Source organism: Elgaria multicarinata, chromosome 9, assembly GCF_023053635.1.
Source record: "Elgaria multicarinata webbii isolate HBS135686 ecotype San Diego chromosome 9, rElgMul1.1.pri, whole genome shotgun sequence".
Lineage (NCBI taxonomy): Eukaryota > Metazoa > Chordata > Lepidosauria > Squamata > Anguidae > Elgaria > Elgaria multicarinata.
In genome coordinates, this window is record NC_086179.1 from 100,870,266 (window position 1) to 100,887,098 (window position 16,833).

The following is a 16,833-nucleotide window of genomic DNA, read 5'->3' on the forward strand; positions in this document are numbered from 1 at the left end:
CAGGTTTCCAAAAGCATACTTGCCAATTATTTTAACATCTTTGCAGACTGTGCCTGCAATCCTATGCAGTTTCAAGGAAGAAAACCCCATTGAGCAATGGTCTTACATCTGAATATATATGATTGAGATCACACTGTAAATGAAGGAATAGTTTCACCAACTACAGAAAGTTGTTGCAGTCAGATTTTTATTGGCTAGAACACAATGCAAACATGTGCAAAAAGTTCCAATCAGAAATAAGATAAGCATGATATTTATCCCGGTAAAAACCTGGTTTATACCATCCTTTCGGGGGGGACGGGACTAATTACTTCAGGCTTTTAATTGCCCCTAAAAGGAAAGTTAGAAGAAAGTTAGAAGAAAATTTTCCCCTTTTAGCCTATTGATACACAACAACTGACAAGCATAGTCAAGTGTGGACCAATACAATACTTGGCTAATCCCTTGAGGAGTGGCTGGAGCTCAGTGGCAGAGCAGCTGCTTTGCATGCAGAAGGTCCCAGCTTCAATCTCCAACTTCTCCAAGAAGGGCCAGGAAAAAAGCCAGCCAGAAATCCAGGAAGGCTGTGCCATTCAGTGTCGACAATACTTGACTAGATGGTCTGACTTAGTATGATGCACCTTCCTACATTCCTTTTGTGCATTTGCAAGGCTATAATTTAACCATATTTTCCGGCGTATAAGACGACCTTTTAACCCAGGAAAATCTTCTCAAAAGTCGGGGATCGTCTTATACGCCGGGTGTCATCTTATAGGGCGGGTGCTGTAACTTCCGAGCCGGACTGGGGAATCTGCAGTTGCCGCATATGGTTCAAATCCCCATCCTTCTGTTTAAGGCTTGCCTATATATATATACACGCACACCATTGCCCCCCTCCGCCTCTTTCTTTTTCTCCTCCCCCCCCCTTTTTACTGTTTGGGTTCTGAGGGTGTCGGTGGTTGAGGCAGGCAAAGGGAGCGCGAGCCGCGAGCCTTCAACCGAAGCCAGGAGCTCCTGAGTTCTGTGTGTGTGCGTGCGCGCATGTGTGTGTGTGAGAAAGAGAGAAAGCGAGCGAGCGAGAGCAAGCAGGAGGGAGGGAAGGAAGGAGGAGAGCGAGGGAGGGAGGAGAGCGACCGAGCGTGGGAGAGAGGAGAAGCGGCTCAGCGAGCAACTCCTGACGGAGTCTAGCCCGGCAGCGCGCCACAGACACAGACTCGTAAACCGGGAGAGAATGAGAATGCGAAAGCAGCACCAGCCTTCCTCAGCTCAGGCAGCCGCTTTTCGCCAGCTGCAGGCGCACAACTAGAGCAGGGAGAGGAGAGGCGGGGAGGGGAGGCTGAAGGGGGGCCACAGAGGCACAGTCTTATACGGCGAGTATATCCCAAACTCTATATTTTAACTGGAAAAGTTGGGGGTTGTCTTATACGCCCAGTCATCTTATACGCAGGAAAATACGGTAAGTAGTTGTACTTTACAGTATGTGTCTCTTAATTTATTACAGCTATAAGAGCCACAGAAGACTAGAGTGGATGATAAAGTAGAATTTTAATTTCATTTTCAAATTGTGATTTATAAATGCTTATGGTAGTAATACCAATACAAGGGTAACACCAATATAAGAAACACATTGGTCTAGAGCAGAAGAAGGCAACTTGTGAGCCTCCAAATGCTTTTGCCTGAAATTCCCATCATCCCTCACCATTGGCTATGCTGACTAGAGCTGATAACAATTGTAGGCCAAAACATCTGGAAGGCCACAGCAGGTTGCCCCCCTATGGTCTAGAGCAAAAGTGAGAAGTATAAGGCCCTCCAAATATTGTTGAAATGCAACTCACATCAGCCCTAGCCAGATAGCCAATGGTGTGGGATGATGGGAGCTGTAAGCCACAACATCTAAAGGGTACCAGGTTGGGGAAGGCTGGCTTCAAACAACCACAAAATGGTAGCACTGTCCATCACACACTGCATTATTTATCTGCGTGGACCCCACTGTATTAGGGTGTGATGTAGGTCAAAAGGTTGACATATTCACACACAATGCTAAGCCAGAATTCTTCAAAATCTTGGCTCATCATTCACAGGCAAATGGCTCACGAACCCTGATCCATCTTTGATCTATAAGCCAATCAGGCTTAGATCTGTGAGAATTAAGTCAAAGTCACACTTCTATTATAGACTCTCCTCTGGAAGTCTGGATTTCCTATAGTTTGATTTCCTATCTGTACAATGAGAACAACAGCATATTACAATAATAATTGTAAGCACTTGGCATGTTTAATTTGCAATTTCAATAATTGGTGGCAGTTATACTACTTTCAAAAGCCCAGACACATTTTTGGTTTGTCATTTTAGTAAAGTTAATGAAGCTATAAAAGATATTCCAGTTTCAGATAAAAGCTAACAGCAAATCACACCATCCCTTTGCTGCTACTCAGTGACCCTCTCTGGAACCTGATGCACATATGTGTGCACATGGAACAACTTAGGTCTACTCCCAAGGGGCTCTATTCTGCACAGCAAACAGAAAAGACAGGACTCCTTTATGCACCATTCTCGCCCAGCATAAAAGCTAATGTTTAACTACAGAGAAGAACCAACTCTCTTGTGCAGGAAGTAACTTGGAAACTTCCTACCCTTATGGAAAGTGGTGTTGTAGAAAAATTGCACTTGGTCACTGAATGATGGCATCCCTGATGCATCACACAGTTTAAAAGACTATAACAAAGCAGTGATGCTGATCTCACAAGTGTTTTCCCTTCTTCCTTCCTGCATCATGTTTAATACTGACAAGGAATTCCATCTATCCAAGATACATTTAATTCCATCTATCCAAGAAGCATTTATTCCTTTCCAACCCTGGGCCAACTTAATTCAGGCATTAGATTCCCATAAAATGAGTTACTGCTTCCATCAATAACCCCTCACCAAACCATGCACTCATTGGTCTGAGGCTATCGTAATACTCCAAGAAGAAAGAAAAACATCTGTTCAACTAACAGAAGAAAAATTGTTCCAGGAGATGATGATGATGATTTACAATATTTATATACCGCTCCCCACTGAAAACTTCGGAGCGGTGTACAAGATAAAATGAAAATAAAAACAGAATAAAACACTTAAAACAAATTTTAAAAGAAGTAAATAGAGTGACTCATGGCTGGACATTAAGGAAAGCCTTCCTGGAATAATGATGTTTTCAGGAGGCGCCGAAAGGAGTACAAAGTTGGTGCCTGCCTGACCTCCAGAGGCAGGGAATTCCACAGGAGGGGAGCCACCACGCTGAAGGCTCTTCCCCTGGTGGACTCCAATTGGAGGATGGGTCTATGAGGGACCACCAGGAGCAGACCCTCAGATGACCTCAGTTGGTAGGGGAGAAGGCGCTCTCTCAGGTATCCTGGTCTCAAGTTGTGCTTTGTACACAAGTACAAGAACCTTAAAACTGGCCCAGAAGTGAATAAACAGCCAGTGCAGTTCCCTCAGTAGAGGAGTTACATGCTGGAAAGGGGCAGCTCCAGACAACAGCTGAGCTGCAGCATCTGGAGCAGCTTCAAGGGCAGCCCCACATAAAGTGCGTTGCAGTAATCCAGTCTTGAGTTTACCAATGCCTGTACCACCATGGCCAAGCTATCCCTGTCCAGGAGAGGCCAAAGTTGGCAAATCAGCCAAAGCTGGTAAAAGGTACTCCGAGCTGCCATGGCCACTTGTGCTTCCAGTGACAGAGATGGGTCTAAGAGTAACCCCAAACTACGAACCTGATCTTTTAGAGGCAGTGCAACCCCATCCAGAACAGGCAATGAGCCTGTCTCCCAGACTCGGGAACCACTCACCCACAGGGCTTCCGTCTTGCCAGGATTCAGTTTCAGTTTATTGGCCCTCATCCAACCCATTATGGAGTCTGGGCACTACCTGATTCAGTTGTCACAGGGAGATAGAGCTGAGTGTCATCAGCATATTGATGGCATTTAGTTCCAAATCCCCCAATGACTGCTCCCAACGGCTTCATATAGATGTTAAATAACATTGGGGACAAGATGGTGCCTTGTGGCACTCAGTAGCTCAATTACCAAGTGGCCGAGGAGTGGTCACCCAACGCTACTCTCTGAAAATGACCCCGTAGGTAGGACCGGAACCACTGTAATACAGTGCCTCCGATGCCCATCCCACAGAGTCAATCCAGGAGGATACCACGGTCGATGATATCAAAAGCTAATGAGAGATTGAGCAGGATTAACAGGGTTGCATTCTCCTGTCCCTCTCTGATTTAGTCCTATAACCAGATCAGAACCCAGAATGGAATGGGTCCAGATAATCAGTATCCTCCAAGAGTGCCCGCAGTTGCTCCACCACAACTATCTCAAGTACCTTCCCTAAAAAAGGGGTGTTTGCGACTGGGCGGTAGTTGTCTAATACCATCGGGTCCAGGGTGGGCTTCTTCAGGAATAGTCGCACTACTGCCTCCTTAAGGACAGCAGGGACCACCCCTTCCTGGAGGGAAGCATTTATCACCCCGTGGACCCACCCAGTCATATCCCCTCAGCTTGCTTTTATAAGCCAGGAGGGACAGGGATCGAGAGGGCAAGTGGTTGGTCGTATTGCTGCAAGCACCTTGTCCACATCATCAGGCCGCAATAACAGGAACTGATCCCACAAAATCTGGTAGATGATGGCATCAGACACCTCAACTGGAGCTGCACTAATAAAGTCAAGCTCGCTGCGGAGAGAAGCGATTTTGTCCTCAAAGTGTGATGCAAAATGGTCACAGCGGGTCCTCGACGGGGCCAGGGGCCCATTTGCTGGGGAGGATGTTAGCAGCCCCCGGACCACCCGGGAGAGCTCCACTGGACGGCTACTCAAGGACGCAATGGAGGCAGCAAAATAAGCCTTCTTTGCTGCCTGCACTGCCACACAATAGGCACGATTATGCGCTCTACAGCGTGCTCAGTCATCTTCGTTTTGAGTCTTATGCCATTTGGGCACTAGCCAAATGTTTCATTGAACGCAACTCCTTAGTATACCAAGGAGCAGAGTGGGCTCTACAGGACTGGAGAGGGCACTCAGGTGCAATCAAGTCGATGGCCCTCCGCATCTCACCGTCCCACAGTGAGGCTAGGGCCTCGGCTGGATCACCAGCTCTCTCCACTGGAAAATCCCCAAGATCATTCAGGAAACCATTGGATTCCATCAGTCTCCTGGGGCGAATGGGTGCCCCACCCTTGCAGGAGGGTAGTAACACCATGAGTTCAAATCTAACCAGGAAATGGTCCGACCATAACAACTGGGTTACTTGGACCCCCACCCACCCCATCTTCAGACTACCCATCTCACAGCTTGGAGCAAAAACCAAATCAAGGGTATGCCCTGCTTTATGTGTTGGGCCGATGACAAACTGAGACAGCCCTATGGTTGTCAAGGAGGCCATAAAGTCCCGAACTGGAGCCCCAGAGATGGCCTCAGCATGAAAGTTGAAGTCACCCGGAACCACCGTCCTGGATTCCTCCAACACCACACTCAAGACCGGTACCACCAGCTCGGTAAGGGAGGATGCTGGGCAGCAGGGCAGGCGGTACATCAGATGGATTTCAATGAATACTAGTTTCTTTCGAAAAAGAGCAGAGGTTAAGTTCAACCCTGCTTGGAAGCAGAGATGTGAAGGCCCAGGAAAAACTGGAGAAATTAGGGGGAAAGCTTATTTTCTGATGCCTGTTTTTTGTTTATTAATAATTGAAAAAATGCTTTGGATTATGAAATATTTTCTTTTAGAATTTAAGACAAAATATGTATATATTGTTACTGAGCTTTTACTCCCCTGAAAATGATTTCTAAAAACTATGTGATAAGAACACTTTAATATCAAGACTAGTAAAATATCTGGAAATAATGAAGCCATGGGGGAAATGTTTTTTTAATCCACTCTGTAACATTTCCAGCATAGATATTTCTTTCATTCCATATTAAAATTATTGATCTAAAGTATATTTTACTGACAGACATTTATGCTCAGTTTCCCAACTTGTGAGTAGAATTACTATTGGGCATTCCTGACAGTAAATGTGCATTCTTGACAGTTTGGTTTTTGTTATATAGAGTCGTATTTGTGATGCTGTAGCAGTCATTTAATGTAGTTGCAAGTTTTACATTAAATAACTTTAGTAAAGCATCTTCCTAAAGCAGATGTTTTGGACTCCAGCGTCCAGCATTCCTGACCTTTGGCCATGCTGCCTGAGGTTGAAAAAAACATTCCCCCCCACCCATGGCCTCAAAAATTCCAGAAATTTTACAACTCTACTTGGAAATCAGCATATGCATGGGTTGGCCCTGATGTGCAAACTCTGAAGGGTTAGCCATGGCTGCTTACTGGTAGGCAGAATGGCCATTTCAGCCAGAAACAGGCCATGCTCCTGCGTCAGTAAGAATAGGCAGCTTGCAGAAATGTGTTAGGTGAAGTGATTGGGGAGGGGGGGAGTCACCAACTCAATTTCATGCCAGGTTGATATTAAAGACACATAAACCAGATGGGGGGGGGGGAGTTGTAACCCTACCGATGAGGAGGAAAGGGGCCTTCTGCACATGCTCAAGCTGAAACCTGGCACTGATCGATTGGGGGGTTTGAGGCCTGAACCGGGCTTCCTAGGCCAAAACCAGCACCGCAGAAGCCACTCTGCAGTTTTGCACCCTCATTGGGTTCCCTCAAAATCTCAGTCCCTTCCCGCTACTGGGACATGGATCAAAGTGGGGTGTGCTTGTGAAGAGGAGAGCAAACTCTCCAGCAAGGGTGCAAACTGTGCCGGAGAAAGCGCCCAGTTGTGAATCTCGCCTCTGCCGTGAACTCCCTAGAAAGATGCGGTGGGAAGCCCCTGTGTTCTCAGTTGCAACCCCCCTGCAACATGGGGGTGACAATACCAGCCCACCTTATAGGGTGGTCGTGAGGATCACTAAAATCATACCTGTAAAGGGCTTCGACAGGGAGGGGGAAGAGCGCGGATGCCATTTTTGCTTTCCACTGTCGTGTCACGTACCAGGAAGTCCCGGTGTCAAGTGTCCCTCTACTGCTACTACTACTACGACCCCACTAAAAGGGGGCAGGTCCGCGCTCTCCGTCGGCGGAGTCGCTCCTGGTCCGCGGCGGGGGCGTTCGAGTCCTGCGGTCCTGCCCCTGCAGCACACGGGCCGCGTGGGAGGGTCGAGATGCCCCGTGTTAAGTTCTAACCATTTATCCCCACCACCACCGTCCGCATCGCCTCCGCTCAGTCGGCGGTACCTTGAGGACCCCTCCGTCGTTGTGGGGGGTGATGTCCACGCCTCCCTCTCCGCCGGGCGCCGCGCTCATCTCGTCGGCCTTGCCTTCCTCGGCGGTCATGGTGATCACCGCCCTTAGCTTCTCCTGGGCGAGGAGCCGGAGCTGGTGAGGCCTCGGCCGCTTCTCTTCCCACCTCCTGAGCCCGCAAGCGCAGCCGGGCCTACGAGACTGGCACTAGCGGCGGCGGCGGCGGCCTCCTCAGCCGTGGCGCGGGGCCTATTTCCTCTCCGCTGGGAGGGGAGGGAGGGAGGAAGGCAGGAAAGGACGGGGCGGGACGGCTCTTTCTCCGCTTGCCCGCCTGCCGGCCGCGCTCGCTCCCGCCTCCGCAGCGCCGCCACCGACAGACTGACTGACTGACGGGAAAAGGCGGAGAAATTTCTAGAAAAGAGGAGGCGGCAGCGGCCCCACCGAGAGTCTCGCCAGGGTGGCTCCGAGAATCGGCGGCGGACCGGCGTTCCCAGCGCCGAAAGCGGCGTCAGGTCGTGGGGGAGAGCGGGTGCGCGGAGGCCCAACGGTAGACGGGGAAAGTGTAAAGTTAGCAGCCGCTGAAATTAACTTGAATTAAGTTGAAAGATAAATATTTCGCTTTTCAAATCCTTAAAACGTAAGTTAAAAAGAAAGTAATCCATTAAAACTTGTTGAGTCGTGAGAGAGGTGTGAAACATGGTGAATTTCCCAATAGCATTATTTATCATTTTCAAAGGAGCGAATGGGTTTCTTTTCTATAACGACACAGAAGTGGGAAGTACTAAAACAAAGGACAATGCTTGCCCATAGGGAAACCATACTTGCCCATAGGGATGCATTGAAAAGGGCTTGTCCATAGGGAAACATGGGACAGAATTCTCCATAGAGAAACCATACTTGCCCATAGGGATTCATTGCAAATCGCTTGTCCATAGAGAAACATAGGACAGAATTCTCCATAGAAAAACCATACTTGCCCATAGGGATTCATTGCAAATCGCTTGTCCATAGAGAAACAGGAAAGAATTCTCCATAGAAAAGCCATACTTGCCCATAGGGATTCATTGCAAATCCCTTGCCTATAGGGATCCATGGGACAGAATTCTCCATAGAAAAACCATACTTGCCCATAGGGATTCATTGCAAATCGCTTGCCCATAGAAAACAATGGGACAGAATTCTCCATAGAGAAACCATACTTGCCTAGAGGGATTCATTGCAAATCCCTTGCCCATAGAGAAACATAGGACAGAATTCTCCATAGAAAAACCATACTTGCCCATAGGGATTCATTGCAAATCCCTTGTCCATAGAGAAACATAGGACAGAATTCTCCATAGAGAAACCATACTTGCCCATAGGGATTCATTGCAAATCGCTTGTCCGTAGAGAAACATAGGAAAGAATTCTCCATAGAAAAACCATACTTGCCCATAGGGATTCATTGCAAATCGCTTGCCCATAGAAAACAATGGGACAGAATTAGCCATAGAAAAACCATACTTGCCGATAGCGATTCATTGCAAATCGCTTGTCCATAGAGAAACATAGGACAGAATTCTCCATAGAGAAACCATACTTGCCCATAGAGATTCATTGCAAATCCCTTGCCCATAGAGAAACATAGGACAGAATTCTCCATAGAGAAACCATACTTGCCCATAGGGATTCATTGCAAATCGCTTGTCCATAGAGAAATATAGGACAGAATTCTCCATAGAAAAACCATACTTGCCCATAGGGATTCATTGCAAATCCCTTGCCCATAGAGAAACATAGGACAGAATTCTCCATAGAGAAACCATACTTGCCCATAGGGATTCATTGCAAATCGCTTGTCCATAGAGAAACATAGGACAGAATTCTCCATAGAGAAACCATACTTGCCCATAGGGATTCATTGCAAATCCCTTGCCCATAGGGATCCATTGGACAGAATTCTCCATAGAGAAAGCATACTTGCCCATAGGGATTCATTGCAAATCGCTTGTCCATAGAGAAACATAGCACAGAATTCTCCATAGAGAAACCATACTTGCCCATAGGGATTCATTGCAAATCCCTTGCCCATAGTGATCCATTGGACAGAATTCTCCATAGAAAAACCATACTTGCCCATAGGGATCCAATGCAAACCGCTTCTATGGTGAATTCTGTCCAATGGATCCCTATGGGCAAGGGATTTGCAATGAATCCCTATGGGCAAGTATGGTTTTTCTATGGAGAATTCTGTCCAATGGATCCCTATGGGCAAGGGATTTGCAATGAATCCCTATGGGCAAGTATGGTTTCTCTATGGCTAATTCTGTCCCATTGTTTTCTATGGGACAGCTGGCAGAAACGGCACCCAGCTGATGCAACGCTAAATCACTAAACCTCTAGACAACAAAACCAGATGGGAGGGAAGGCCCCCACGCCCATCACAATGTCCATCAACCACATGAACCAATGAACTGGAGCGGAAAGGAGATGGGGATGAGGTGGGTTGGGCACAACAGCGGAAGAGCGATCAAGTGAAAAGAGATTTCCCTAATACAATGGTGATACCAGGAAGGCACATGAAAGGGACCAGTGCTTGACGCGCGAATGAAACAGAGGTGGAAACTGCAGATTGTACCTGAAACAAAAAGGTGTGATGGACCCGTAGGTCTGGTTTCTTGCCCAAGGGTCCAAGAGGGCTCAAATTGCCTGGAAAAGATCCATAATATATTGAAATAATTTTGGGGAACACCACTGAGAAGATGCAGGAGACTGTAAATCATGCCTGGAAAAAAATCTTGGTTTTTAGCTTTCGTTTATGGATAAAATTATCCACAGGGACTGAAATGTCTGTATTCTGCACATTATGTACCAACATTTTCCTACTTCACCCTACAAACCTATATATGTCTACTCATAAATTAGCCCTGTTGTGTTCAGTTGAGCATATAAGTGTATAAAGGATTGCAGTCTGACACTAATCAATAGCTATGATCATAACTCTATTGAGAACTTCCCTGGTGTAAAACAATATTCCTTCCCCGCCCCCTTCATCTGTCAGCTCAGTTCCTTCCAAATACATAGGTATTTAAATGGGCTTGCCCATCTTGAAGGATTCAAACATGTAAATATTTTTACTAGAGTATCACACTAGTCAAATTATTTGCCACATTGGTAATGAATGCCATGTTGATAATAGCTTTTATTTGAAAAACACATTATGTTAAAGCCAGAAATACATAGTATTCAAATGTGAGCATAATGTGACAAAACAAGTTGACAAATGCAGCATATTCTAGGTGAAATAAAAATCAGTGATGAAAATTAAATAATTTAATTCTATGAAAATATTTTGTATTAATATGCCAGTATGTTGATACAATACCTGAATTCAAAAATCCACAATAACAATGAACTTGAAGTACATAGTTTTCTTGCACGTTTCAGCTAGACATGAAACCAAATTATTTAGGGATCTGAAAATAAGGAGGGATTGCAAAATGCTATTTGCGGCACAAAGCCAACAGTTCTCATCGCCCTGAGAACACGATCCCCATGGTGAAGCATGGTGGTGGCAGCTTTTTACGTCATTTGATGCTCTTCTGAAACCCATTCCACCCTTCCTCCCTCCCTCCTTGTCTACTCAGGATTTTGCTACTTTCTTCAACACCAAAATCCAATCAATTCACTATGAGCTCACTATTACTATCTCTTTCCCAACATTCACTACTCAACTTTCAGTTCCCCCTGTAATTTTCTCTGCATTTCCTCTGATTGCTGCTGCTGAACTTACTAGTATAATGCATTCTTTGAAGCCTTCCACCTGCCCTCTTGATCCTATCCCTTCTCGCGTCTTTATCAATCTTACGTACACTGTTCTTCCTTCCCTACTCCACATTATTAACACTTCTCTGTCTTCTGGCACATGTCCTTCTGCCTTTAAGCATGCTTCAGTCTCCCATTCTAAAAAAAAATCCTCTCTCGACATGTTTTCTCTTGCTAATTATCACCCTATTTCTTTGCTGCCATTCATGTCAAAAGTCTTGGAATGAGTGGTTTATTCCCGGTGTCTTCATTTTCTTTCTAGTTCTTCGGCCTTGGATGCTTTTCAGTCTGGCTTCCGTCCTCTGCATTCTACTGAGACAGCTCTTACTAAGATTACCAATGATCTTCTTATCGCCAAATATAAAGGCCTGTTTTTGGTTCTTATTCTTTTGGATCTTACTGCGGCCTTTGATACGGTTGATCATGATCTCCTATTGGCTACCCTATGTGACCTTGGATTCCGCGAATCTGTCTGTGACTGGTTTGCCTCCTATCTTGCAGGTTGCTCGTTTAGCGTGTGTGCTAATGGCCACTCATCATCTTATTTTCCCCTTCAAGTTGGGGTGCCACAGGGTTCAGTACTTGGCCCTTTGTTGTTCTCTTTATACATGATATCCTTAGGTAATCTTATTCACTCTCATTGCCTCCAATATCATCTGTATGCAGACGATACACAATTGTATCTCTCTTCTCCTGAACTTTCTTCTGGATGCTTCAGTGTCGTTTAAAACTAAACATGGCAAAAACAGTATTGCTTGTCTTCCCTCCTAAACCGTCCCCTCGTTCATCATTCTTTGTTACTGTTAATAATGTCACACTTTATCTGGTGGAAGAAGCTCGTAGTCTTGGCTTCATATTTGATTCTTCACTTTCCTTCTCCTCACGTGTTGAGGCTGTAGCCAAGTCCTGCCGCTTTTTCCTATAGAACATTGCTAGGATCCGTCCATTCTTATCTGTATCTTCTGCTAAGACTCTTGTACACGCTTTGGTTATCTCCTGTTTGGACTTTTGTAATGTTCTCCCGACTGGTCTTCCTTCTGTTCATCTTTCCTCTTTTGTCTCCACCATTCTGCAGCCAAGATTATTTTCTTGGCTTGTCACTTTGATCATGTTTCTCCTTTGTTGAAATCTCTCCATTGGCTTCCAATTCCTTATAGAATTCAATATAAGCTTCTTTTGCTGACATTTAAAGCATGCCATGGTCTTGTGCCTTCTTATCTTTCCTCTCTTATTTCACTTTACCATCCCCCTCGTATCCTCCGTTCTTCAAATGCAATGTTGCTCTCCCACCCAAGAGTTTCTATCTCTCTTGCCCGGCTTTGCCCGTTCTCTTTGGCTGCCCCGTTTGCTTGGAATGCTCTTCCAGAGAATCTATGAACTTGTCCGGGAAAGCTGCCAATAGACCAGCTAATTGAACGGAGATACAGACGTGGGCAGCGTGCCCAGACAAACTCCAAGAATTCAGCCACAAACTCAGCAACACACGCTGGAATTTGTCTTTATCTGTGCTATGAAATAACACAGTTCACTCTTTAATGTCAGAGTATAAGACGTTTTAAACATAAGCAAAGTCCAGTTCAGTTCCAAAAGTCAAGGGCTTACGAGAGGTAGAGAGAGTCCAAAAAGCAATCCAGAGGTCCAGGGATAGGAGCAGGTCACGAATTCCAAGCCGGTCCAAAGTTCAATCAGGATACAAGGTCAACACAAGCCGAAACAGGAAGCAAGAGCTTTCGCCAGGATGCTCAGTTAATCTCTGGCAAGTTCTTGTTGCTTCCCAGCTCTCTAAATACCCCTCCCTGGCAGCTACAGGTGTTCCCTATTGAGTTGGCGTCTAGTATAAATACGCAGAGATCTGTGCCGGGCCTCCTTTTCCGCCCTATGATGTCTAAACAACTGTGCAGGTAAGTTTGTTGTTTCTCCCTCTGTGTCTTCTGAATTGGCCAAGCTCCCTGCTGGTTTAATCACCGGCACACTGGTACTTGGCTCTGCTTCCCCTTCATTCTCTGAGTTGGCCCCACTCCCAGCTGGCACCAGTTCAGCAGCCGTGACACTAGCCTCTGCCTGTACAGGTTCTGTTTCCTCCTCCTCTGAGTCCATCCCCAGCAACTCCTCAGAGGGCCTAACAGAACTACGAGTTCCATATTAGATTTTAAAATGCGTTTGAAAACTCATCTGTTTTCCATAGCTTTTGGTATTTTAGCCTGATTTACTGTTCTCAATCAATATGTTTATTGCTCAATCCACAGATCATTGCAACACATACAAGCTTGACATTTTGCTATACTATACATGATAAAAATGACATATGGATAAAAATGACATATGGTTAAAAATTACAGCTATCAAAAACGTAACATACATTGCTAAAAGGATAGTAAGATAGGAGCACAGCAGACATACAAAAACCTTTAATTCCTTCTCAATGACATTTCATTTATGTCTCTGAATCTTTATAACAACACACTCCAATTGTATCTAAATACTTTGCTCTACATCTATTAGCTTTCACTGCAAATAGTGCAACCCTTTGTAACACATATGGGTTGGTTGAATATAATAAATAACACAGTTTTTCCTTAGCACCCCAGTATTTCACTTTCTTTAAAAAAGGCTCTAAATAACTTTTCCTTATATCTATATATAAGAGGCAGTCAAATACATAGTGTGTTATGTCCTCTGGAACTGGCTCTCCACAAACACATAACCTGTCTTCAATTGGTATGCCGTGGAATCTCCCCCATTTCATCGCAGTATAAACGTGTAAGGGCTTTCCGGTGTTCCATTTTCATGGGTACTGATAGGTATTTCTCAAGTTGGTGTAGGTATTTTGTGCTAGCTAGCCATTTTGCTGTTCTTAAGGATGTGAGCGCTGTTATATCAGTTTGAGCTCCTATGTCCAACACTCTTTGTTTAAAAATATTTCTGCTAGCTGTCAGTGTTGGATTGAGTGCCTGGTGAGAAAATCCAAAATTTGGAAGGAGTTTGAAAAGTTTCTGCAGCCAAAAGTTCCCTTGCTCAGTGGACCTTTGTTCCTCCAGACAAATCTTTGGGAGTCTCTCTTCAGTTAAGTTACTTACTCTACACCAGTAGTTTACCATCCTTGCATATATCAACCCAGAGATCTTTTCTGTACCCAATTCTGCTCTGGTTAAGTATGCTGGGGTGGACTTAGAGACCCCCAGGATCAGATGCAAGAAGCGACTTTGAACTCCTTCGATTTTTGAAAGGTTTGCAAAGCCCCATATTTCTGCACCAAAAATTAGCGAAGGTATCACTTTTGCTTTGTAAATTTTTAAAATTGGGCATAATGTGCCTGGGTAACTGTAATTTAACAGTCTATTTAGAGATTGTAAAGAGGCCACTGTTTTTAGTTCATTTTTCTTGATTTGTGACGCCCAGGATCCAGATGCAGAGAAGTTAAGACCAAGGTAACAGTAATGTTTTACCTGCTCTAAGACCTTGGAATTAATAGACCATCTGTAGGACTTTCTCTTTTTGCCAAATACTACTACTTTGGACTTGTTATTGTTAATAAGTAGGTCGTTTTCTTTACAGTATGCACTAAGCTGTCTCAAGAGTCTTCTCAAACCCACTTGGGATGTTGAAAGCAAAATCATGTCGTCAGCATACAATAAAATGTTTACCTCTCTTTTTGAGATTTTGGGCATATGATAGCTCTGGTTATGAACAAATGCCACTATGTCATTAATATAAAAATTAAAAAGAAATGGTGCTAGGATGCAACCTTGTCGCACACCCTTGTGTGAAGGGATATGATCAGTAAGGACAAAATTTGAGCCTGCTCTAACCTTCAGATAGGTTTCGGAATAGAGGGCTTTTAGAGGTGTGTTTGGCTGGTGGGGGGGAAAGAAGAACAGGGACTGCTGGGGCTTCCCTCTGCAGTCTCTCCCCTCACCTGCTGGGCGTCAGCTGACTGAGTGCTCCACCTCTCCCTAACAGGTACATCTGAAGCCTGCCAGAGGCTGGGAAGGTGGGGTGTGTTTGGCTGGTGGGGGGGAAAGAAGAACAGGGACTGCTGGGGCTTCCCTCTGCAGTCTCTCCCCTCACCTGCTGGGCGTCAGCTGACTGAGTGCTCCACCTCTCCCTAACAGGTACATCTGAAGCCTGCCAGAGGCTGCGCCTCGGCGCGCGCCTCGGCGACGCGCAGAGTGCGGCGCCGCACTTTGCGGCGCACATAGGAGATACCATACTACTGTACCTGCAAGATCTCCAACCAGCCAACCAGCAGCAAATTGTAAAATACATTTTAATTACTTTTTAATATGTGCCTGGGGAGCTCTGGGGGATACGGGGATGCCCACATAACTGTGGTCACGGGTAGGGGGAGGTATGGTGCTAGGGGAGGAACAGGCCAGATGAGAAGAGGGGATAGATTTCTTACAGCTATCCCCTCTTCTAGTCCTTCCCCCAACCGGATAGTTCCTGGTGGCCATATCAGCTTGCTCTCGGGTCTGGTGGTGCTGCTGCTGAACGCCAGGTCAGTCCAGAATAAAATCTCCCTCATCCATGATTTGATTGTGGATGAGGGGGCTGACCTGGTATGCATCACTGAGACCTGGGTGGGTGAACTGGGTGGGGTTGCTCTCACCCAGCTCTGCCCTCCTGGGTACTCGGTGCAGCACCAGCACAGACTCGAGGGCCGGGGAGGGGGGGTTGCCGTGGTCTATAGGAATACAATCTCCCTCTCTAGGCTTCCTGTTCAGTCGAGTGCTGGTCTGGAGTGTTTGTACTGTGTGTTGGGTACTCGAGACAGATTAGGGATTCTGCTGGTGTACCGTCCACCCCGCTGCCCAACAGTCTCCCTGCCTGAGCTGACGGAGGTTGTCTCGGACCTGGTGTTGAGGACCCCCAGGATGGTGGTTCTGGGGGATCTCAACTTCCATGCCGAGGCTGCTGTATCCGGAGCGGCTCAGGACTTCATGGCTGCCATGACAACCATGGGGCTGTCTCAACATGTCATCGGCCCAACACATGCAAAAGGACACACACTTGATCTGGTTTTCTCGACTGGACAGGAGGATGGTGATCTGGAAGTGGGGGAACTAACATCTACCCCCTTGTCATGGTCGGATCACTTCCTACTGAGGTTTAGACTCTCGGCGGCCTTTCCCCTCTGCAAGGGTGGGGGGCCTATTAAAATGGTCCGCCCCCGGAGGCTAATGGACTCCGATGGATTCCAGAGGGCTCTGGGGGATTTTCCTGCTGATATGGCCGGTGCTCCTGTCGAAGCCCAGGTCGCTCTGTGGAATGCAGAGATGACTCGGGCGGTTGACACGATCGCGCCCAAGCGTCCTCTCCCTCTGAGCAGAGCCCGGTCAGCTCCTTGGTATACATCTGAGCTGAGGGCGATGAAGCAAGAGGGGAGACGGCTAGAACGCAGGTGGAGGAAAACTCGTGCTGGGTCTGATCGAACACGGGCTAGAGCTCACTATCGAGCCTACTCTGTGGCGGTGAGGGTGGCAAAGAGGCAGTTCTTTTCCACCAGCATTGCGTCTTCTCGGTGTCGTCCGGCGGAGCTTTTCCGAGTGGTTCGTGGCCTGTTACACTCTGGGCCAGGGCGTGAGATAGTTGAACCCTCGGTAGCACGCTGTGACGAGTTTGCACGGCACTTTGAAGATAAAGTCGCTCAGATTCGTCATGAATTGGACACCACACTTAATGCAGCACCACTAGTAGAGGCGTTCAGAGCGCCGTCCGGCTCAGTTTTATTGGATGAGTTTCAGTTATTGAGGCCCGAGGATGTGGACAAGGTGCTTGGCCAAGTC

General features: G+C 46.4%; 1 protein-coding gene across 1 annotated transcript in view; it reads right to left on the reverse strand.

Annotated features, from left to right (window-relative positions):
• Nucleotides 1–7,392, reverse strand: part of FKBP4 (FKBP prolyl isomerase 4) — a 159,144-nt gene extending 151,752 nt beyond the window's left edge. The window contains exon 1 of the mRNA XM_063134406.1: nt 7,238–7,392. Coding sequence (XP_062990476.1) covers nt 7,238–7,336 — 99 coding nt within the window. The 5' untranslated portion in view covers nt 7,337–7,392. The remainder of the gene's footprint in view (nt 1–7,237) is intronic.
• Nucleotides 7,393–16,833: the final 9,441 nt, after the last annotated feature.